Source organism: Gossypium raimondii, chromosome 3, assembly GCF_025698545.1.
Source record: "Gossypium raimondii isolate GPD5lz chromosome 3, ASM2569854v1, whole genome shotgun sequence".
NCBI classification, from domain to species: Eukaryota; Viridiplantae; Streptophyta; class Magnoliopsida; order Malvales; family Malvaceae; genus Gossypium; species Gossypium raimondii.
Window position 1 is genome coordinate 2,348,244 of NC_068567.1, and position 24,260 is coordinate 2,372,503.

Here is a 24,260-nt window from a genome sequence, read left to right on the forward strand (position 1 = left end):
ATCAGTTGATATTGATATTATTGTCAATATAAAAAGACATAGGTTTGAATGTGTATAAAACAATCTATGTCGAAGACAATGGTAGGAATTTTATATTAGAGTAGGATAATATTATAAAATTTTGAAACCTAAAGCTAAGATTTCTAGGTTAAGAAGCTTAAATTGTTAATTTTGTAAAGGACCAAAAATAATTTTTTTTTAGAATTAGAACTAAATTAACAAATTTTGAAGGCTAAATTTATTGAATTTTTAGCATTCAAACTAAAATGTCAAATTTTGTGAACATTGAGGGCTAAATTTTTGTTGAATATTTTCTATTTAGGACCAAATTAATATAATGTTTAAACATTAGAGGGCTAAATTTATTATTAGACCAATAAAAAAAGGCTCAAATCAACTTTAAATTAACAATTCAACAAACAAAATAGAATAAAGACAATAGTTTAAGGATCATTTGATTGTTTAACCTTAATAAAATCCATATTCAATTATTTTTGAAAGATATATTACCTTTAAAAAATACATATTTATTTATTATTTATAAACATTATACATAAATAAATTTAATATATATTCATAAAAATATTTACAAATATGTTGGTTTAATGTTTACGAAGAATTTCATTTAACTTAAACAAATATATATAATTTGAAATAAATAAATAGAAACATAATTTTGAAACATTTAACATACATGAACCGACCACACTATTTTTTAACAGTAATATTATTATAGGTTATTATCATATTTAATTTTTTTGATATAATATCTAAAATTATTCATAGCATCTTCCTAACATTTAAATAAGAGGATAATGCGCTGCAGCGCACTCGAACTCATGTTCTTCTACACTAACAATAATACCGATATTAATCAAACTAATACTTAATCGACCGAACACCAATAATATTAAAAATAAAGGAATAAATATAAACAAAAATTCATTTGTTGAAGATGGGTTGCTCTGGAGGGTTACAAACACCAATTTCAACGCATTTGAGAAAAAAAGAAGAAATAAAAGATATTTAAACCCACGGTTAATATAATGTTTAAAACTATCTATAGTTTATTCCTAATTTTTAAATAAAAGAATAATGGGGTTTAGCGCCTTGAACTCACGTCCTCCTATATTAACAATAATACCAATATCAATTGAGTTAAGACTTAATTGACAAAATACTTTATATATATATATATAGTGGGTCCAAATATACAAAACAATTCATAAAATCAATAATTGAAGAATTGGACTCACACATTTGATCATCCTCCGTCAATGTAAACATCAATTCCAAATCTAAATTCTTGGTTAAAGTCTACTTCTAATAAGTAAAGATCAATTTTAATTTAACTTCTCCACTTCAAAAAATCAAATTAGATAAACTAAAATATTGTAATTTGATTGAATTAGAACGCGTTGGATTAAATTGAGTGAAATTTTTTGAGTTAATCAAGTTTATGAGTTCTATTTTATCATCTTAATTTAATTTAAAAAATTTCAAATCAAGTCGAGTGAAAATTTGAGTCAAGTCGAATAGAGCGAAATTGTTCGAGTTGAATTAAAAATTAAACATTTTAATTAAAATCTTGTTACAGTATAATTGATTCCATGTTAGACATGTAAATTTGAAAACTTTTCAAAGCAAAAAAAAAAAAATACTTGAATAATAAAGTTGAATAATTCATTAACTTATTTTAGGTTCCAAAATTATTATTTTAGAAAATTTTTAAAATTTTAATTTTCTTTAAATTTTTTAAAACTTCCATAATTTTTAAAAATATAAATGAATTTTTATAAATATTTTTAATTTTAAAATTATTTTTATTTTTGAAAACTACTATGAATTATTTTGTAATTTTTGTTGAGAGAGACCAATCTATTATTTGGATTGTAAAATTCAACTTGACTCGAACTCAAAACTCGAATTACTCAACCAACTCAATCCGATTAACTTGAAATTCAAATTTTTTTCCGAATCGAATTGAGTTTTGCTCCTCTAGTTTTATTATTAAAAAAATTCTTATATTGATATTAATAAAGTATTAGAAAATATATACTTATATTAATATTTATTTTATAATTTAAAAATATTTTTATTTAAGATTAATTAAATATATATTTACATATCAAATGAATTAGAATAAGCTAAAAAATGGTGGGAATTTTTAAAACGAAAACTATGAAAACCAAAATAATTTTAGCTATTAAATCAAAATAAATAAATTAGAATAGTGAATTTATTGATTATTAAGAAATTAAAAATAGAATAAGAATTTATTTTATAATCAATGTTTATTGTTTATAAAATTCTTTAATAATAGGAAATTTTTATTTGTACTATATTTTAATAGTTAAAATAATTATATATTTTAATAGCATTCATTAATTATTATTTTAAATAATGATTACATGAACTAAAATTATATTGTATATTAAATTATGATTTGAATTTTTTAAATATTATTAAAAATTATTGATTTATAAAATATCAATATTTTAATATGATATTTGAATTTTTATTATATTTAAATTTTAAATAAGTTAATTATTTTTATTACTTTTTAACCATTTGAAGAACGAATTAAAATTTTAATTATAATAATTAAAAATATATTATATAAAAATAATTTAAAATTAAATGTATAAAATCACATTATAACCAGTAAAAAATAGTTATAAATTAAAAGCAAAAGATATAAACATTTTTTAAAAAATTAAAATAAATAGTTTCTAATTTGTGACCCAAAAAAGTTAGGCACCCAGGCATTTATCTGCCCCCACAGCTACACAAAGAGCCTATAAATACAAAGGATTTTCCCATGCTTATCACTACCAAATTACTCATACAAACCCTTTTTCTAAAGTAAAGTTTTTTTTTCCCCCCTTTTGGTAGTTTATGAGTATAGAGAGAGAGAGAGAGAGAGAATTTGCCATGGGTGAAGAAGTAGGGTGTTGCAAGAGAACAGGAACAGGATATGGAGCTCCATTGGAAGCCATGTCTGGTCCTAAAGAAGCTCTTATCTATGTTCCTTGTGTTTATAATGGTAATACTACTTTTCTTTCATTTTCTTTGAAACCACACATGTTTTAATTAATTACTTATGTTCATCTATGTGGGTTTTTTTTTTCGTTCTCTTCTTTTTTTTTTCTTTTTTTTTATATATATAATGGATTTGTATGCATCTATATAGGAACTGGAAGAGAGAAGCCAGATTTCTTGGCAACAGTTGATGTAGATCCCAACTCACCAACTTACTCTAAAGTTATACACAGGCTATCTTTGCCATATATAGGTGATGAACTACATCATACGGGGTGGAATGCTTGTAGTTCTTGTCATGGTGATCCATCATCTGATCGACGGTTTTTGATCCTGCCTTCTTTGCTGTAAGAAACTGTAACATGTCTAATTTTTTAGGGTAGAGTAAACTATATAGTTTTCAACTAACTTGGTTCAGTGGAGTTGGTTTTGATGGTTAAGACAGTTTTGTAACCCATTAAAACAGGTTATATCGGTGGACTAGAAATATTAGATTGTGGTTGACTTATTACGTGAAAATAGATGGTGAAATTTATAAAGTTTTGTCTTGAAATCTTATTTCATATATATATTTATGTAAAAGATATAAACGAAAAACACTCATAGTACACTTTACCTTATAAAACAATATCCACTTATAATCTATTAAACCTATTTATGGGTCGAACAAAAAGGTTTAGCTAAAAATATTAGGTTCGAAAAATATTTATGTTATACAAACTTGAGTACGTGAGTGTTAAAGTTGAATAATATAGCACAACTCGATTGAGTTCTAATTCGATTGATATAGATACTATTGTCAATATAAAAAGACGTGAGTTCGAATGTGTTGAAATACAGTATCTTTCTATTTATGAGTTAGGAAACCGTAACGAGTAACCTTATCTTAAAAAAGAGAATATAAGTATAGAAGTATATTATGAGTATTTTGCTTGTTTCAGCTCTGGTCGTATCTATGTGATCGACACACAAAAGAACCCCAAGGCTCCCTCGTTGCACAAAGTGGTGGAACCTGAGCACATCATTGAGAAAACCGGCTTGGCATATCCCCATACATCTCACTGCCTTGCCAACGGCGACATAATCATTTCATTTCTCGGCGACAAAGATGGAAACGCCCAAGGCAACGGATTCCTTCTCCTCGATTCCCAGTTCAACATCAAAGGGAGGTAAATGCAAAAACAAAAACAACAATTTAGACCATGAAAACAATTGTCATTAAGCTTAAGCTGTTTCACTTCTTGTTGTTGGTTTTTTTAAGGTGGGAAAAACCAGGGCGTAAAGCTGAGTTTAGCTACGATTTTTGGTACCAACCTCGACATAAAACGATGATCTGCTCATCGTTTGGTGCTCCTTTGGCATTCACCCAAGGTTTTAACCTTAAACATGTCGAAGACGGTTTCTATGGAAGACAACTGTTTGTGTATGATTGGCCTGATGGCCGGCTCAAACAGACATTGGATCTCGGTGACAATGGTCTTATCTCCGGAGAGGTAACTTTAAGGGTTAATTAAACCAAATCTTTATTAACTGACTATACTAATCACCTTATTTTATCGGTCTAAATACTCACTTTGAAATATATTTAAAATATGTATCATATTATAAATTTGTATATACTTATGGCCAATATTACCAAAACCATACTTGTGGCCAGCATCTACTTTCTTATCCAATATTTACTTCATATTTTGTGTATGCAAAATGCAATAAATCCTGCTTTCTTAGACTTGGGATTCGCTATATGCATGTAAATACACTGATATGTTTTCTTTGCAGATAAGATTCTTGCATGATCCAACCAAAGACACAGGGTACGTCGAGTGTGTCCTATCAAGCAACGTAGTACGGTTTTTCAAGACCCAGGATGGATCATCATGGAGTCACGAGGTGGCTATCTCAGTGAAACCATTGAAGGTACAAAACTGGATTCTCCCCGAAATGCCCGGACTCATAGTCGGCCTTTTAATCTCTCTCGACGACCGGTTCCTATATTTCGTCAACTGGTTCCACGGCGATGTCCGACAATACAACATTGAAGACCCCAAAAACCCAATCTTGGTCGGCCAAGTATACGTCGGAGGATTGCTTCAAAAGGGCAGCCCCATAACAGCAGTCACAGAAGATGGTAAAACATGGCAACCCGATGTTCCTAAAATCCAGGTCTTGTTCTTTCAACATTGATATAATGACAAAATTGTCGGATTATGCCTAGCAATGGCGATATTGATGATGAACATTGTTTGTGTTTGTTTTTGTAGGGACATTGTCTCAGAGGGGGACCTTGTATGACACAGTTAAGCTTAGATGGGAAACGGCTGTATGTGACGAACTCGTTGTTTAGCACATGGGATCGACAGTTTTACCCTGATGTTATAGAGAAAGGTTCACATATGATACAGATTGATGTGGACATTGAGAATGGTGGTCTGAAAATAAACCCAGATTTTTTTGTTGATTTTGGAGCTGAACCTGATGGTCCTTGTTTGGCTCATGAGATGAGATACCCAGGCGGTGATTGTACTTCAGATATTTGGATTTAAATCATATGAAGAAAAAAAACAGTTTCAGTTATGAAGACAAAACAATCAATGTAATCTTGTTGACTGTTGTGAATAAAAATAACACGTGTTCTTGGAAGAGATAATGTAATAACATCATCACATGTATCTTGGACTCTCAATGTTCTAAAACTTGGCTGTTGTTGCTCATTGTTGATATGATTTGGAGTATCCTAGGAGAGGTCCAAAAGGAAGTACAATGGGTAACAAACTTAAACCCAGGCCACAAGGTGTCCTAAGCCCATAGGAACACCAACTAGCAAGGGTTTGGAGTCATCCCCAACTACCGTTGGATCACTGTGAAAACAAAAGAGATGAATAAATATCGAGACAAACCATCATTCCTGCCTTCATCCACCAAACCTTTAAATCTCTCATCGCATTCCTCTGATGACTCAGAGAGTAGTGAAGGAACTTAAAGAAACAGCTTGTTCCGGGTTCGTTCAGGATTCCGAAATGACTTAGAAAAAGCATCACCCCTTCTGGGAGAGGCAAGCCAGCTCCAACTTCAGTAAGCCATCAATAAGCATGGTCACATCTGACATGCATCTTATTCATGGCTAGTTCTTTTAGAAATATTATTTTTAGAGTTTGAATTCAAGTTATCTCTTTTGAAATATAATGTGTTTTAACAAAACATTTTACATTTATTAATTAATTAATAATGATATCTTTTAACGAGTAATGTGATAAAATTCATTAATAATGTGTAAATATATATATAAAAAGCTGATCGAGTCTTAGATCAGTTGATATCGATATTATTATCAGTATAAAAAGATATAGGTTTGAATGCGTTAAAGCACATTTATCCTATAGGAATCCCACCGAATTAAATCTATAGCTCGGGCTGTTTTAACAATTTGGCTCAGTAAGCTTTTGTTGGATTAAAAGTTAGAACTTGGGATTACCCATACTGAAATTTTTTTATTTAATGAGTTTTAAATTTTGTTTTTAATAAGAGAAAAATATATTACATAATTTAGATTCGAATTTTAAGTTTAATGTAAATTAAATCCTTAAATTTAACAATAATTTTTTAATTAAATGATAATAGCAATTTAATATATATTTGTTAATTAGTAGTTGAGTCTGTAATACCCCCTACCCGTATTCGTCGCCGAAATAGAGTATGAGGCATTACCAGATTTTACCGAAATTTTTTTTTTTAGATAGATTTATCATATTCATAAGATAATTTCATCACATACCAAAACCAAAATTTGTTAGCCATACCAATGGCTAACCATACATTCATTTCACATTAGCATCTAATTTACTAGCTTATACATGCCATTGATTTCCAAAATAAAGTTCCTTTATGTACCGAGATCTCGAGATTGATAGTGTGATGTGTCTCCGACCAAATCCGACTTCCGAGCTCTTAACTCTACAAACAGGGGAAAAAAAACAGGGTAAGCACTTTGTGCTTAGTAAGTTCATGCAACAGGAATTATACTTACCATACTTATACATCCATCATTTAATAACACAAGCACACATCCAATTCACATAAACATATACCTATCACATACAAACTCAACCTCATACAAATTCATTACAAAGATAAATGATTGATGAGCTCATCAATTCCATGATTTCCATTTCCTTGTTATTTTTCCATATTTATCCCGTTGAACTACTTGGAATTTCGATGGATATTAGTGGTACACCTAAGTGTACAAATCGGGTCCGTCAATTCATATTCATGTGCACATTTCCATTTCAGAGAGCACACTCCATGAACCTCATCCTTACAATGGGATTACCAATCCGAGCTAAATCCTGTAATATAAACTCATAGAGTATTGTCGGGATTACCAGTCCAGGCTAAATCCCCTGCAACGACAATTACTCTAATGAGCTTGGATCTGAATTACCAGTCCAGGCTAAATTCAGACCCTAATTCGGATTACCCGTCCGGGCTAAATCCATTTTCCACATATTCTTCGGGAGGGCTATATCAGGATAGGATCACCCGTCCGGGCTAGATCCTTTTTACCGTCAATTCCTTTTCAGAGATCCATCGAACTTTCCTTTCATTCAACCGGGATTTATTTCCTCTTTTCATCAAGTATATCAATACTTCATCAATTATCATACAATAAACATCCAACTCATATTCACATCAATAACAAACATTTCAAGCATTTATGAATATAATTCAAGTTACACGAACTTACCTCGATACTTGTTCGTAACCAAAAATCTACTAATCCCAAAATTTTTCTTTCCCTCGATCTTGCTTCGTATTTGAATTTTCCGGATCTAAATAAATAAATTTAATCATTAATCTAATACATTTCATGTTCATATGTAACTTTCTCTACAATTCCATTATTATTTATAGTGCATTCAAAGCTGCCTCACTGAGTCACAGTCACTAAATTATTTATATCTTGAGCTACAGAACTCTAAATTAAGATCCGTTAATTTTCCCTGAAAATAGACTCACATATCTTACTACCATAAAAATTTCAGAATTTTTTGTTTAGCCAATAAGTACAGTTTATTCTTTAAAGTTTCCCCTGTTTCACTGTATGACAGTTCTGACCCCTCTTCACTAAAAATTAATTATCTCACTGTACAGAATTAGGATGATGCTTCCCTTTATTTCTTCAGAAAATAGACTCATTAATGATTCTAAGCATATAAATTATAACTCATAATCATTTTTGTACAATTTTTAATGATTTTCCAAATTCAGAACAGGGGAACCCGAATTCATTCTGACCTTGTCTCACAAAATCTATTATATCTCATGATTTACAATTCCATTGCTTACACCTTTTCTTTTATAAGAAACTAGACTCAATAAGATTTAATTTCATATTTTATTCATCCTCTAATTCGATCTCTACAATTTTTGGTGATTTTTCAAAGTCAGAGTACTGCTGCTGTCCAAAACTGTTTTAGTGCATGGTGTTAATTACCATTTTTCCCTTAAACTTTCAACAATGATAATTTCGTCCCTGCTCAATTAACCTCTCAATTGAGCTGATTTTTCTCAATAAACACTTTATTATATCACTTTAAACTACCTTATAACCTTTGAAAATCAGAATTTCAGCACTAAACTTTAATTCCAGACGTTTTCACAATTAGGTCCTACAAATCAATTTCTATTGGAATTACCTAATAAAATCATCTCATAAACAAATTAAAGCATCAATTTCATCCTATTTCCTCATAAAATTCCAGCACATATTCATATCAACTTTCAATATCATTCACAAAATCAAAAACTAATGAATTTAGTAATAGGACCTAGTTGTAAAAGTCTTAGAAACACAAAAATTACAAGAAAAAGGCAAGAATTAACTCACTTGGTGCAAAAATTATGAAAAAGCCAGCTTGAAGAAACCCTTAGGACGTTTTTGGCTGATGGGAATGCAGAAAAATAAAGAGGAATCTAGATAATTCCACTTTAGTCCTAACTTTTAAAGCAAATTTTGTAATATTCCAATTTTACCCTTATTTCTTCAATTCTCCTGATTTTTCTCAGCGTATGCCGCCCAAAATATCTCCTTTTGGGGTTATTTTCAATATATGTCCCTGCTCATTTCACAATTAAGCTATTTAATCCCTCTAGTAACTTTTACACCTTTTTCAATTTAGTCCTTTTTACTTAATTGACTACCCAAACATTAAAATTTTCTAACGAAATTTTAATACCATATTACTAACACTTCATAAATATTTATAAAAATATTTTTGACTCGGTTTCTGAGATCAAGTCTCGATATCTCATTTTACCTAATTTCTTCAATAATTTCTTTTTCTAACTAACTCGCTTAATCAAGTAAAATTTTTCTATCGATATTTTCATACGATTTTTCCTATCATATCAATATTCATGCAAAAATATTAAAATAAATTTCTCTTTAAATCGGATTTGTGGTTACGAAACCACTATTCCGATAATTTTGAATTTGGGCCATTACAGAGTCCTTCGGTTTATTGACTAAAGGCGGTTACTCTATATGTCGCATGTTCCGATAAATTATAAAACTGATCATTAAATTATTGTCTTCAGTTTATTTTTTATCATTGAACTATTATTTTTATTTAATCACTAAACTTTTCAAATCAAATATTTTAATTTGAAGTTGATTTGAGCATTTTTTATTAGTCTAATAATAAATTTAACTCTCCAATATTTACACATTTTATCCTAAATATAAAACATTTAACAAATTTAGCCCTCAATATTTATAAAATTTATCATTTTAGTTTGAATTCTAAAAAATTCACATGGCTTTACCTATAACTAAGCAATCCATTTCCTGTAATATTATCTTCTGTTTTGAAGTTGGAGATGACAACTTGAGCTCACTTCTATTTTAGGTAGTGTTGAATTCCGTTATTTGGTGATGTTTTTTTTCCTTATTATAAGCTAGTTGGTTAGTTGTTGTAGACTTTGTCGAAGATTTGCAATCAACTTTCTTTCATCAATTGTAACGTTTTAAATATCATTACTATGTGGTGTTCTTTTCATTCCTTTTTTTTCTCTATTCCATGTGTTGGGTTGGTAAACAAGGTGTATAAAAACAATCTATGTCGAAATTTTCTAGGTTAGGAAGCTTAAATTATTAATTTTGTAAAGGACCAAAATTAATTTATTACTTTTTAGAATTAGAACTAAATTGAAAAAATTTTTAAGGCTAAATTTATTGAATTTTTAGCATTCAAACTAAAATGACAAATTTTGTAAACATTGAGGGCTAAATTTGTTATTTTATATTTAGGATCAAATTGATATAATGTTTAAACATTGGAGGCTAAATTTGTTATTAGACCAATAAAAATGTCAAATCAACTTTAAATGACTAAAACATTTGATTAAATCAGAAAAATTAACAATTCAACTAACAAAATAGAATAAAGACAATAGTTTAAGGATCATTTTATTGTTTAACCTTAATAAAATCCATATTCAATTATTTTTGAAAGGTATATTACCTTTAAAAAATACATATTTATTATTATTTATGAACATTATACATAAATAAATTTAATATATATTCATAAAAATATTTACAAATACGTTGGTTTAATGTTTACGAAGAATTTCATTTAACTTAAAATATATATATAATTTGAAATAAATAAATAGAAACATAATTTTGAAACATTTAACATACATGAGCAGAATCAACGTTATTTTTGAACAGTGATATTATTATAGGTTATTATCATATAATACTTAAAACTACTTATAGTCTCTTCCTAACATTTAAATAAGAGGATATTGCGCTTTAGCGCACTTGAACTTACGTTCTTCCACACTGACAGTAATATCGATATTAATCAAACTAATACTTTTATAACATTAAAAATAAAAAATTAAATATTTGTTGAAGATGGGTTGCTTTGGAGGGTTACAAATACCGACATGGATAATGAAAATCGAGGAGAGATCTGGAAACATCGTGCACCTAAAAAGATTGGATGAAGACACAAAAGGCCCATTGCTCTCACTAACAGCTCACTACACCATACACGTCAACCTCATCTAAATATTAAATTTCATATAAATTAAAAAAATAAATATTTTTATTTTCATTAATTTAGTTCTTCTAACTTTTAAATTTCAAAATTCACGTCTAATTATTGACATTGTTAATTTTTAAAAATTTAAATTAATTACAATGGGTTTTTTTAAATTACATGAGCACCAACTGAACATCAATAAATTTAATCAGACTTATTTTTACTATTATTTATTATTAAAAATCTTATAATTTTACTATTATTTATTATTTTAGATAATGAATATTAATAAAACTTATTTTATTTAATCAGACTATGGGTTGATTTATTAATAGTTTTATTAAGTTTTATTAATATTTATTATTAAAAATCTTATAATTTTTACTATTATTTATTATTTTAGATAATGAATATTAATAAAACTTATTTTATTTCAAATTATATCATTATAATTATTATTTTAGATAATAAAATTACTAAAATGTGTTGGCATTGATTTATTGGTACAAACATTCTTCATACATCCATGGCTACTGTCGTGCAGTAAAAGACGAGGGGAGACAGAAGAACAGAGAAAGAAGAACATACTTACCCAGTGGACAAAGTGCTCTTCAAATAAATAATAAGATAATAATAAAAAAGTAAAAATTATTTATTATTTAATCAGGGTAGCTCTAAATATTATATAAAAAAGTAGATAATTGTAATCAGACTTATTTTTACTATTATTTATTATTTTAAATAATGAATATTAATAAAACTTATCAATAGAAATTCAATAACAACATTTTTGTTAGAAAAAATTATTAAAATCTTTTAAATAGTGATTTTAACAATTAATCAGGAGTAAAACTCTTAAATAATAATCTATTATTAAACAATAAATGCAAAATTAGGATTTACTAAGTAAATTTCATATCAATATATCATTATAATTATTATTTCAACTTTTATTTTAATTAATTTTGTGAAAATAAAGCTAATTTTATAACTGTATAATATCCAAATAATAAAAAATAAGAGTGACATAATAACGAGATGACAATAAAATAAAAAATAAAAATAAAAATAAAACAACAATTTTTTATAAATTTGGTCCATAAGTCTAGTCCTACCATGACAGATAAATTTTTTAATAATTTATTTATATAAATTAAAATTTAAAAAATTAAAATTTTATATTAATATTATTTTCAATAAAACAATCAATAAAGTAAAGGACTCTACACTAATTGCACTTACTAATATAAAGTCCTAAAGTCGATCTTATCCTTGTCATCAGCTCTCAGCTTAATCCAACACCGCCACGTGGACAAGTCTGGGTCAGAGTTGACGTGTGACGCAAAACGGTGAATGTGATCGAAAGGTCCCTCTATTATAGGGACCTGATCAAATTAGTCTCTGGTGGATCAATTTAATCTGTGTACTAACCAAATTGGAATATATTTAACATTTATTTTTTAACGTAGTTAATAATAAAGGATATAATTTGAACATATTAATTTTTTTAATAGCATAAGGATTAAATTGATCCATTTAATAATAAAGGGACTAATTTGATCTAACTCATATAATGCAAGGATATCTCGGGTACTTTAAAGGACCAAAAACACAACTGCAAATCTCATCTCAGTACAACACGCGTCAATCTGAACACAGTCCGATGTGATAACTCCCGAATCTCAAAGCCCTTGGGACCACATGGAGATCAAAAGAGGAAACACAATATTGGTCGTAAGTTTAGTTAGGGAAAATTATATAGAGGGTCCCTGTAGATATTCTTTCACAAGCTTAAAGTTTGTCTGATAAACTAAAATTTTAAGTATGGAAAAATTTAATGGTAAATATAATTAAGCTATTTGATAAAAATAAATATTAATTTTTAAAAGATTATTTATTTTTAATTTTAATCTTATTAATATAATAATTATATTAGCGATAATTTGAACATTTCATTTAAAAAAAAGAAAATATTAAATAGTAGCTATCAGTAGTATATATAAAAGAAAAACAACGAAATTTTTGTAGGAAGAAAGAAGAGGAAAAAAAGAAAGAGAGAAATTGCGATGGGTGAAGAAACTGAGTGTTGCAGAACAACAGGACCAGGATATGAAACTCCACTGAAAGCCATGTCTGGTCCTAAAGAAGCTCTTCTTTATGTTACTTGTGTTTATACTGGTAATGATTTTCTCTTCTTCTTCTTCTTCTTCTTCTTTTTGTTTTGGTTTTTGGCGTGATGTCTGCAACCTTTTTTTTTTTCTGGGAATTAATTTCATTTGATCCATTTATTCCTTGAATTATAAGTTGTTATGTGTTCATGTTTATTTTCATAAAATTTTAGAGAAAATTCAGTGGGTGTTTTCTTTTTTATTTTCTAAAAAAAAAGAAAAAAAACATATATTTAGCTTTTTTTTAAAATATTATAAATAATCTATCTCACTGTAGATTTTACTCCAAAAGTGAAACATTAACTTTTAGATCTACTTCTTAATTATCATATAAAATAATATATATAGATATATTTAAATGGATTTGCATGATGTATGCAGGAACAGGAAGAGAGAAGCCTGATTTCTTGGCAACGGTTGATGTAGATCCGAACTCACCAACTTATTCTAAAGTCATCCACAGGCTATCTATGCCGTATGTAGGTGATGAACTACATCACTCTGGGTGGAATGCTTGCAGCTCTTGCCATGGTGATCCGTCGGCCGATCGACGTTTTCTGATCCTTCCTTCATTGGTGTAAGTGGCTATATGCCTGAAATTTTGTTTATGGAGAGTGAGATAATATTATAAAATTTGAAGGGGCATAAGTTAAAAATTTTGTATTAAAAAAGTTTTAATTAAATTATTAATTTTTCAAAATGGTTATAAAAAGGATTAAATTGAATCTTTTAATTTTAGGAAGGGACCATAAAATAATTTTCCTATTGAGCCAGGGGTCCTTGCCTTCCCCCTTTGGCTAACCCTGCTTACGAGGAAAATGAGGTTTTCATGTAATGTAGAACAATGTGGCAAACCATGTAATAGTACAGAAATGTTTAATACCAATGTTCTATTCGGTTCAGATCGGGTCGTGTCTATGTGATTGACACACAAAAGAATCCCAAGGCTCCGTCGTTGCATAAAGTGGTGCAGCCGGAGGATATCGTTAAGAACACCGGTCTAGCGTATCCGCACACGTCTCACTGCCTTGCTTCCGGAGATATAATGATTTCGTGTCTCGGAGATAAAGATGGGAATGCCAAAGGGAACGGATTTCTTCTCCTTGATTCCGAATTCAACGTTAAAGGGAGGTAAAGCCGATAAACCGAATGAACAATTAGAAGGTAAAATGATTGGTGACTTGTTGTTACTCATTGTTTCTTTAGGTGGGAGAAACCGGGGCATAGTCCTATGTTCGGCTACGATTTTTGGTACCAACCTCGACATAAAACAATGATCAGCTCATCATGGGGTGCTCCTGTTGCCTTCACCAAAGGTTTCGATCTTCAGCATGTCACGGATGGTCTGTATGGGAGACATCTGTATGTGTATAGTTGGCCTGACGGTGAACTTAAACAAACATTGGATCTCGGTGACACCGGTCTCATACCCTTAGAGGTGATTGATTACATGTTACTACTTCGTTTTTTGCTCGGTTTTGCTCGAAGGCGATACTTAGTTTTGTTTCATTTTCATTGCAGACAAGATTCCTGCATGATCCATCTAAAGATACAGGGTACGTTGGGTGCGCCTTAACAAGTAACATGGTTCGGTTTTTCAAAACCAAAGACGGATCATGGAGTCATGAGGTGGGATCATATAATCTTGCATTACCAATGCTCATAAATTTGGACAAGCCTTATTATGTACATTTTAACTTCTGCAGGTGGCAATCTCAGTGAAACCATTGAAGGTGCAAAACTGGATTCTTCCCGAAATGCCCGGACTTATAACTGACTTCCTAATCTCTCTCGATGATCGTTTTCTGTATTTCGCCAACTGGCTGCACGGAGATGTCCGACAATACAACATTGAGGACCCCAAAAACCCGGTCTTGGTCGGCCAAGTATGGGTTGGAGGATTGATCCAAAAGGGAAGCCCTGTAGTGGCTATGACAGAAGATGGTAAAACATGGCAATCCGATGTTCCGGAAATCCAGGTTTGTTCTAACATTCATATCAACTTGTTCAGATTAATCATATCAATGGCGATCGATGAACATTGTTACATCCTTTTACAGGGACATCGCCTAAGAGGAGGACCGCAGATGATCCAATTGAGCCTAGACGGTAAACGATTATATGTGACGAACTCTCTATTCAGCTCATGGGATCGACAATTCTATCCAGAACTCGTGGAGAAAGGTTCCCACATGTTGCAGATCGATGTCAACACCGAGGAAGGCGGTCTTAAAACAAACCCAAACTTCTTTGTCGATTTTGGAGCCGAACCTGATGGACCTTCCCTGGCTCATGAGATGAGATATCCAGGTGGTGACTGCACTTCAGATATATGGACTTAAACATCTCAAAAACCAGTTTCAGCCATGAAGAAAATCATCCTTTTAATTTTGTAGGACTAAAATAAAAATCAGTGCAATCTGTATGTGAGTCAATTTGATAGATAATGTAATGTTAAGGGGTTAATTTAGCAATATATCTTAAATTTAATCGACTTCCTGTTAAACGCCTTTTAACATTGGACTTAATTTAAATTAACTGGCAGCTTATCCAACATTGACACGCGTTCCAACGATGATCCCACTATACATTCGGATAAGATACCATTGGACAAACACAAATGTCTCCAGTTCTCAAAACTGTAAGACGCGTGGCAATCTATCCACCGTCAGTTGAGATTAATGCTGACATGGTAAGGAAAATCGATAATCTCAAACACCGCGCCCATAGAAAAAATTGATAGTTATTTATTTTTGATAATTCCCATGTGACATTTTCATTCGAAGGGCAACATTTTCTCCTCACAATGGTGGACATTTATGTAAAATAAAAATAAAGATTTGAATCCCAAAGATTCGGTTTGATTTGTCGATTAAGTTTTATGATGATTGGTACGGGTATTATTATCAATGTAAGAGGATATGTGTTCGAGTGCGTTGAAAAATATTATCCTCCTATTTATAGATCAGAGAGGAACTATAAGCAATTCTAGATATTATGTTAAAAAGAGTTGATATAATTAAAACCTAATATTATTAAAAAAAATAACTTTATGAAAGTTATGATATTTTCAAAATTTAATCTGACAGACATATTATCATATCTCGTAATGTTATATCAATTTATTATTTTCACCTTACTAAAAACTCAATTAATAGATTAACAACGGTGATTTTCGTCAAGAACAAAATTCAAATTTTGAGAAGTCTAGGAACTTAGAATGATCCTTTTGGAGAATATAGACTAAATATATAATTATATGTATAATACAAAACTAATAATTGAATTTAACTAAACATATTTAAGCGTTATTGTTTGAGTCAGGATTAAAATTGACCGATTCAAAAAATATAAAGACTGAAATTAATTAAATTGTGGGGACTAAATCTATAATTTTCATAAATTACAGAATTTAACCTATCGAACCTAATCCCAAGATTCTGCCGTATAGACCCAATAGCCTATAAATTACAGAGGATTTTCCCAATGTTTTTCACTAACTATTAGAAAAAAAAATTAATATTTTTGTAAGAGAAAAAAAAAAGAGAGAAAATGGGGGAAAAAATGGGGTGCTGTAAGAGAACTGGACCTGGATATGCAACTCCATTGGAAGCCATGTCTGGTCCTAAAGAAACCATTATTTATGTTAATTGTATTTATAATGGTACTTTTTTCCTTTTTTTTCTTTAATGATTTTCTGATCTTTAAAAATGAGTTTTTTCAATGGATTTGTATAAATATAATTGCATGATGTATGCAGGAACGGGAAGAAAGAAGCCTGATTTCCTAGCAACAGTTGATGTAGATCCAAACTCGCCAACTTATTCTAAAGTCATCCACAGGCTATCTATGCCATATATAGGTGATGAACTACATCACTCGGGATGGAATGCATGCAGCTCTTGCCATGGTGATCCATCAACCACTCGACGTTTTCTAATCTTGCCTTCCGTCGTGTAAGCAATTATCCCGGATTTTCATATTATATCGATGGATAGGGACATATCTATGTCGTTAAGGTACCAAGGTGCTGCTTGTTCTTAGGTCTGGCCGTGTGTATGTGATTGACACACAAAAGAATCCCAAGGCTCCCTCTTTGCATAAAGTGGTAGAATCCGAGGATATCGTCGAGAAGACCGGCTTAGCGTATCCGCACTCGTCGCATTGCCTTGCTTCCGGGGATATAATGATATCGTGTCTCGGTGACAAAGATGGAAATGCTAAAGGAATGGATTTCTCCTCCTTGATTCCGAATTCAACGTCAAAGGGAGGTAAATACGATAAACTGAAACAATGTATAAACGAATTGTGAATAACCGTCACTTGTAAAAAATCATCAGGTGGGAGAAACCAGGGCATAGTCCTCTGTTTAGCTACGATTTTTGGTACCAACCTCGACATAAAACCATGATCAGCTCGTCGTTGGGCGCTCCGGCTACCTTCACCCGAGGTTTCAATATCCAGCATGTCAAAGATGGTTTGTATGCTAGACATTTGCATGTGTATAGCTGGCCTGATGGTGAACTTAAACAAACGTTGGATCTCGGTGAAACTGGTCTCACACCCTTAGAGGTGATTAATTACTTGTTTCGACTTTGTTTTTAACTCGGTTTTGCTCGAAGACGATACATAGTTCTGTTTCATTTCATTGCAGATGAGATTCTTGCATGATCCATGTAAAGATACAGGGTACGTTGGGTGTGCCTACACGAGTAACATCGTTCGGTTTTTCAAAACCGAAGACGGATCATGGAGCCATGAGGTCGGAACTTGGAACATATAATCTTGCGTTGTCAATGCTCATAAACTTGGACAAGCCTTATTCATTAACTTCTGCAGGTGGCAATCTCAGTGAAACCATTGAAGGTACAAAATTGGATACTTCCCGAATTGCCTGGATTTATAACCGACATCTTAATCTCAATCGACGATCGGTTTCTGTATTTTATCAACTGGTTGCAAGGAGATATCCGACAATATAACATTGAGGACCCCAAAAATCCGGTCTTGGTCGGCCAAGTATACGTTGGAGGATTGGTTCAAAAAGGAAGCCCTGTAGTAGCTGTGACAGAAGACGGCAAAACATGGCAATCCGATGTTCCGGAAATCCAGGTTTGTTCTAACACTCATATCAACTTGTCGGATTAATCATATCAATGACAATCTATGAACGTTGGTTACAGGGACATCGATTAAGAGGGGGACCGAATATGATCCAGTTGAGCCTAGACGGTAAGCGACTATATGCGACGAACTCGTTATTCAGCACATGGGATCGACAAATCTATCCGGAACTTGCGGAGAAAGGTTCCCACATGTTGCAGATCGATGTCGACACCATGAAAGGCGGTCTTAAAATAAACCCGAACTTTTTCATCGATTTTGGAGCTGAACCTGATGGTCCTTGTATGGCTCATGAGATGAGATATCCAGGTGGTGATTGCACTTCAGATATTTGGATTTAAATCAGATGAAAAAAACCGCTATGAAGAACAATCAATGCAATATGCAGATTCTTCTGCACATGTTATGTAATATCATCATGTCAATGTGAAATCATAAACAGCTCAAAGTAATACATACATACATACATACATACATACATTTTGAATGTTACATTGTGAACATGTTATGTAATATCATCATGTTATGTAATTTCCTTATGCTAAAATTTGTGTTGAGTTTGATGTTAATCTTGATATGCCTAATTCAATCATAAATCCCTATCCTAAAATGTGTGCTCATCAATGATCAATGACACATTTCATCTTGGGCATGGCTAATTTTAGGTAACCTCATGACAGCTTTAAACGTGAAGACTATCATCAGATCACTTCATCACATCTTAATAAACGAGTCATGTCTCTATAAACATCTCATGTAAAATAACGCATCATTCCATTAAGACTCACATTAGAACTTCTCCATCATAAGAAGATAAGAAGCTCTCGAAGTACTATCAAAACTCTTACCAAATCTCTCCCAAAAAATTCTCTAATCTCACAAGCTTCCCGAAATCAAAATTCTCAATGGCTCTTCACATCTTCTACTATGTAACCACACTCAATTTTTGTGCACTACTATCCAATACCATCAAGGATTATAGAATTGCACTACTAACAGAGACAAATTTTGAATGAACCAAGCTTGCATGTTGAAGAATTTATTCACCAATACATCATGATATATTGAGATATACAAGAAGGAATTAAGAAATAGGTTGATTTTGAGTCTTAATTAACTTCAAAATAACTTTATAAGCTTCCCCTTTTTTCCTACGAACATCCAACAATTGCCTCTTCAAAGAAGCTATACTCTTCTTTACACCATTTATTTCACTCTTCACCACTTCTATTTCACCTCTAATCTGCATATGCTGCTTCCTATCTTCTTCATTTAAAGCCTCTTCCATTGCCTGTATTTTACCATAATCAAACCAATGCTTTCATATTTTACAAAATAGGTAACTAGATCAACTTTTGATATTTGAACTTGACAACTATCTTTATCTTGGTACTTGAATTTGAAAGAATATAAAAATTTGATAACGTGACATTTTGAGATTGTATCACATCATCACTTGAAAATTTTAAAATTATATAAAATTTTAGGTGATAATGTGATACAATCTTGGAATGTTATACAGTATTCTAATAACCAGTTCAACTGTTAGACCAACAATAATTAAAAATTCATAAAAATTTTAAAAATAAAAAAAATATTTAACTGTTTCACCATGTTCAACTATCTGTTATTGTCCAAGTTTTCGATTTTTATCGTTTTCAAGCAATTTTAAATTTAATCGGTTCAACCCCTTTGTTCGAGCCAATATACCGATCGGTTCTCGGTCCCATCGATCCGACTGACCAATCTAGTCTTATTCTAAAAATATTAGTCACATCATTAAATCTTGACGAAATACAAGTTTAAAGACCAAAATAGATTTATTTGCCAAATTCGAGTAACAAACTGGACCGAATTGTCAAGTTTTCCTTTACAAAGAAACAATATGAGGTTTACGAGCTTAGTTCGTAGCTTAACTCGACTCTGACTCAGGAACATTAGTTAAATTTGTTACCTTAATTTGTTGTTTGATGACATTTTTTGAAGGCAACGAATTCCAAATCTTCCCCTTTACAGGAGCATTAGCAAAGGCTTTATCTCTAGCCCATTTGAGCTCATTAATCTCTTTAAGAACTTGTTGTTCATCAACCCTTATTGCAGGTCTTGGGATGAAATAGTTCCTTCTAATGTCCCACCTCAATCTCCATATCTGTTTTCACAACAAAAATGAATTAAATATGTTTGGTGTTAATCATTACCGACCCGCTACCCGCTTAGTCAACTGGGACCAGCCCGATTCTCTTTACTTCAGTAGTAATCGCCACACAGTTCACATCATATGAGTTCGCACGTGATGGGTTCGCATCATCATGCAAGCAAACTCACACTTAGAAAACACGTGTTAATTTTAGAATAGAGTACGTGTTGGCATGTATGGAGACCTACCTAAGCCGTCACATCCATGAACCATATCATATAAATATTCAAACATACTTACCCGATCGGATATCTCTTCGACCACTGACGGACCCGAATCGTTTAATCCCTTCTGACCAGCATTCACCTCTTTCAAGAGCTTCTTTTCTTTCACCATATTGCCAGTTTCATGATGCATTCGGAAACACAAATTCTAGAATCGAAACTTTATATCAATCAATCAAATTACTTTTCACGAAAACCAACATCGAAAAATACAAAAAAACATGCTTACATGGCTATTAATCTTGCCTTGTGTGTTGATAGATCTCTCCTTATAAGCACCATTAGCAAAAGTAAGCTTATCGAGATCTCGTTTCAAAGCAGCCATTTGCTTCCCTTTATTTGTCCACATACTTCTGAATCCCTTCTCTTTATAGTTCAAATCATATAACCTATTATAAGCTTGGCGTTCTTCGAACTGTTCATCATAATACGATTTTCTGATTCTCTTTATCGTTGATATTCATCGTAATTGATAAAAATTTAAAAAGGTAAATGTAGCTAGGTACCTGTTTTTCGTGTATCGCCTTTGTGATTCGAAATAATTGTTCATTCAAGCATGTAAGTGACTTCGTAGCTTGTTGAATCCCAGATTCTGGATTTGTGTTTTGCTGAAGCATTGTAAAAATCAAGTCATTGATTGGATCCTTCTTGGCTTTGCTCTTAACAGCCTGTAACTCTTCATTTTCTGGTTTTGCAGTAGCCATGTGATAGTGTGCCTATATCAAGTTGATACAATATATATATGTGTATGTATATGATTATAAAGGGTAATTAAAATCAAATTCTGGCATAGAAATGAAAATTTTGAATGCATAAATAAAAGAGAAAATGCAAGGTGACGTGATCCACAAGTCAAATGGACATTCATGCTACTTATTGTGAGGCCTTGCACCCCACGGCAGTCTTTAAGTCAACCCAATCCTTGATAATATATAAGTATATAGAATGGATAAATATTTAATGTATTGATACTGTTGCTTGCCAACTATGCCTTCAGGGGTAAAGTCAAACATTTTAGGGTTGAAATTTAATTATAAAATTTTGGGGGTCAAAACAGATATTTTACTATTTTAATAACTATAGTATTATAAATTTTAAGGACTTAAAAGATAATTTCCCCTAAATCAAGGGGAGTCAGGGCCCTTGCCTTTGGATCATAGTTGTTAGGTCCAATGGTTCCATAAAATCATAAAATCAGAGGAGTGAATTATTGTAAAATGGATTGAATCGGGTAAAAAGTCATTTGAACTAAATCTAAGTTGATCTAAATTTTAATTTTTTTATAATTTATAAAATGAATGTTTAGATTTTAATAATTTTATTTATGTTTATTATTTTTTAATTTTTATGAATGTTTAAAATTTTAATGAGTTCTCATTAAAATATACCTCATTTATGAGTAAAAATATTATGGTGATGGCATACACATGGATTGCTATGTGGATGATATGTCAACATTTAAATATTTTTAAATACTAAAATTACTTTTCATATTTTAAATAATTTTAATGATTTTAAATTTTAAAATAATTTTAAAAATAATTTTTAAAAATAATTAAATACTAACGCGTCATCCATTTAGCAATCCACATGTATGTCACATCAACAAAGTTAAAGAATATTAATTTTTCTATCTATTTTGAGATAATTTGACAATAAACGCAAATTTAAGTACTAAAAAGACGAAAAATTAAATAGAGGTTTAAAATAACTATTTTTATAAAGTTAAAGAGTCAAATAAATCATTATGTGAATATATTACGTGGATTCAACATGGAACAAGCAACAAATAAAATAGTTTTTCTTGAGCCACTCGGTTTTCTTCTCTTTTAAAAGATTTCCATTTTCACAAGGAAAAATTATAATTTTTTAATTTAGGTATCCACCACCGATAATAGTAACTAATTTAAAAGATATTTTTTGTTATTAATCCTTATATTTTGCACTGTTTATGGAACAATACTTTCTTGCATATAAAAATACATTGAAAGGTTAAGTTTTGTTATTAGCCCTTATACTATCCACAATTTGTGGATTTAGCCCCTATATTCTAATTTGGTTAATTTTAATCAATGTATTTTTCGAATTTTGACTTAAATAGTAGCAATTAAATCTGCTAAATCAAATTGTGCTATTAGTCTCGTACTAGGCCTAAGTTATAGATTTAATCAATATTTTCCAGTCTAATTATTTGTAGCCTCTATACTTTTTGAGTTTTGGAATTTCCATTAAATCCATTAATTAAAACGATATGGTTTTTTTATTAGTATTATATGCAAATAGCAAGCTAATAGTTGTTAAATTTGTTAGATCAAATTCTACTATTAGTCTCGTACTATGTATAAATTATGGATTTAATTTTTGTTCTCTAATTTGATAATTTTAGTTCCCTATACCTTTCAATTTTTAAAATTTTAGTCTGATTCAAACGATGTATTAACTAAAATGATGCGATTTTTTCAATTTAAATAATAATATATATTGGGTGGATTATTATTATTATTATTATTATTATTATTATTATTATTATTATTATTAGATACTACAAATATTTATTTAAGATTTAAACTTTTTTTAATAAAGTACCGTTACAATTCATCCAAATGATTAAATATATAATAAAACATTAAGTTTGAATTTGACTTCTTCAACATTGGGTCGAATTTCTAAAATAATTGAATTAAGGGTAAACTACACCCATGGTCACTTTTGTTTACCTTAGGTTATATTTTAGTCACTTGTGTTTGAAATGTTACGTTTTAGCCACTTACGTTATCTTGTTGTAACATTTTAGCCATTAAGCCGTTAATTGCCGTTAACGGTGTAACGGTAAGCTGACGTGGCACGTTAAATCATCATTTCAAACAAAATTTTAGGTTAAATTATATAATCGATTCCCATTTTTTTCAAATTGACAGTGAAGAAAGAAGTAAGAAGTTGAAAGTCATAATTGCCTATAACCAAAACCCATAAACCCATACCATGCTTCTTATTTCATTGCCAATTTGACTTCTTGATATGTTAAAAGAAATGGAGAAGGTAGGAAAATAAATGGAGAAGGTAGGAAAATAAAAGGAGAAGTAGAAAATAATGGAAAATAAAAAAAAAGTTAAAAGAACATAAAAGAAAAAAATTAAATTGTTCAAGACGAAAAAATATAGGGACCAAATGTATAATTTAACCTAAATTTTTTGTTTAAAAGGATTATTTAACATGCCACGTCAGCTTACCATTACATTGTTAACAGCAATTAATGGCTTAGTGACAAAAATGCTACAACACGATAACGTAAGTGACTAAAACATAACATTTCAAACATAAGTGACTAAAACGTAACCTGAAGTAAACAAAAATGATCATGGATGCAATTTACCCTTGAATTAAAATATAGTTTAACTTTTTGGACATTCGACCAAAATTGCGGGTGGTAGGCACACTTAGATTTTATAAT

The 24,260-nt window shown here is 30.7% G+C and overlaps 4 protein-coding genes and 1 long non-coding RNA gene across 5 annotated transcripts; 3 read left to right on the plus strand and 2 right to left on the minus strand.

The window, feature by feature from the left end:
- Positions 1 to 2,847: 2,847 nt before the first annotated feature.
- On the plus strand, positions 2,848 to 5,762 carry LOC105796477 (selenium-binding protein 2). The gene is made up of 6 exons (XM_012626196.2): positions 2,848 to 3,046; positions 3,194 to 3,389; positions 3,984 to 4,211; positions 4,304 to 4,535; positions 4,822 to 5,205; positions 5,304 to 5,762. Exons 1-6 carry the CDS (start codon positions 2,899 to 2,901, stop codon positions 5,583 to 5,585), a joined length of 1,470 nt encoding a protein of 489 aa, XP_012481650.1. The 5' UTR covers positions 2,848 to 2,898; the 3' UTR covers positions 5,586 to 5,762.
- Positions 5,763 to 6,762: 1,000 nt separating this feature from the next.
- Positions 6,763 to 9,017, minus strand: LOC128040005 (uncharacterized). The gene is made up of 3 exons (XR_008194658.1): positions 8,930 to 9,017; positions 7,787 to 7,871; positions 6,763 to 6,993 (listed from the first exon to the last, which is right to left on the minus strand). It is a non-coding gene; the product is annotated as an uncharacterized LOC128040005 (long non-coding RNA).
- A 4,089-nt stretch (positions 9,018 to 13,106) lies between these two features.
- On the plus strand, positions 13,107 to 15,770 carry LOC105796479 (selenium-binding protein 1). The gene is made up of 7 exons (XM_012626198.2): positions 13,107 to 13,274; positions 13,646 to 13,841; positions 14,168 to 14,395; positions 14,471 to 14,702; positions 14,786 to 14,893; positions 14,971 to 15,243; positions 15,325 to 15,770. Exons 1-7 carry the CDS (start codon positions 13,163 to 13,165, stop codon positions 15,604 to 15,606), a joined length of 1,431 nt encoding a protein of 476 aa, XP_012481652.1. The 5' UTR covers positions 13,107 to 13,162; the 3' UTR covers positions 15,607 to 15,770.
- Positions 15,771 to 16,626: 856 nt separating this feature from the next.
- LOC105796481 (selenium-binding protein 2) lies at positions 16,627 to 18,935 on the plus strand. Its single transcript, XM_012626200.2, is given in 8 exon segments — positions 16,627 to 16,928; positions 17,025 to 17,220; positions 17,309 to 17,490; positions 17,493 to 17,535; positions 17,605 to 17,836; positions 17,919 to 18,026; positions 18,104 to 18,376; positions 18,448 to 18,935. Coding segments are annotated over 8 exon segments (1,428 nt in total). The 5' UTR covers positions 16,627 to 16,816; the 3' UTR covers positions 18,730 to 18,935.
- Positions 18,936 to 19,145: 210 nt separating this feature from the next.
- Positions 19,146 to 21,548, minus strand: LOC105796071 (uncharacterized). The gene is made up of 5 exons (XM_012625707.2): positions 21,316 to 21,548; positions 21,039 to 21,224; positions 20,826 to 20,957; positions 20,343 to 20,537; positions 19,146 to 19,679 (listed from the first exon to the last, which is right to left on the minus strand). The coding sequence occupies exons 1-5, from the start codon at positions 21,511 to 21,513 to the stop codon at positions 19,473 to 19,475; spliced, it is 918 nt and encodes a 305-aa protein (XP_012481161.1). The 5' UTR covers positions 21,514 to 21,548; the 3' UTR covers positions 19,146 to 19,472.
- Positions 21,549 to 24,260: the final 2,712 nt, after the last annotated feature.

What these genes read in the sequence shown, in the direction of transcription:
- LOC105796477 (XM_012626196.2), top strand. Translation starts at nt 2,899, where the DNA reads ATGAGTATAGAGAGAGAGAGAGAGAGAGAATTTGCCATGGGTGAAGAA. An exon ending in TGTTCCTTGTGTTTATAATG is followed by an intron (nt 3,047 to 3,193) that starts GTAATACTACTT and finishes GCATCTATATAG; the next exon opens with GAACTGGAAGAGAGAAGCCA. An exon ending in TTGATCCTGCCTTCTTTGCT is followed by an intron (nt 3,390 to 3,983) that starts GTAAGAAACTGT and finishes TGCTTGTTTCAG; the next exon opens with CTCTGGTCGTATCTATGTGA.
- LOC105796479 (XM_012626198.2), top strand. Translation starts at nt 13,163, where the DNA reads ATGGGTGAAGAAACTGAGTGTTGCAGAACAACAGGACCAGGATATGAA. An exon ending in TGTTACTTGTGTTTATACTG is followed by an intron (nt 13,275 to 13,645) that starts GTAATGATTTTC and finishes TGATGTATGCAG; the next exon opens with GAACAGGAAGAGAGAAGCCT. An exon ending in CCGATGTTCCGGAAATCCAG is followed by an intron (nt 15,244 to 15,324) that starts GTTTGTTCTAAC and finishes ATCCTTTTACAG; the next exon opens with GGACATCGCCTAAGAGGAGG.
- LOC105796071 (XM_012625707.2), bottom strand. Translation starts at nt 21,513, where the DNA reads ATGGCTACTGCAAAACCAGAAAATGAAGAGTTACAGGCTGTTAAGAGC. An exon ending in AAGGCAAGATTAATAGCCAT is followed by an intron (nt 20,958 to 21,038) that starts GTAAGCATGTTT and finishes TTTCGATTCTAG; the next exon opens with AATTTGTGTTTCCGAATGCA. An exon ending in TCATCAAACAACAAATTAAG is followed by an intron (nt 19,680 to 20,342) that starts GTAACAAATTTA and finishes GGTAAAATACAG; the next exon opens with GCAATGGAAGAGGCTTTAAA.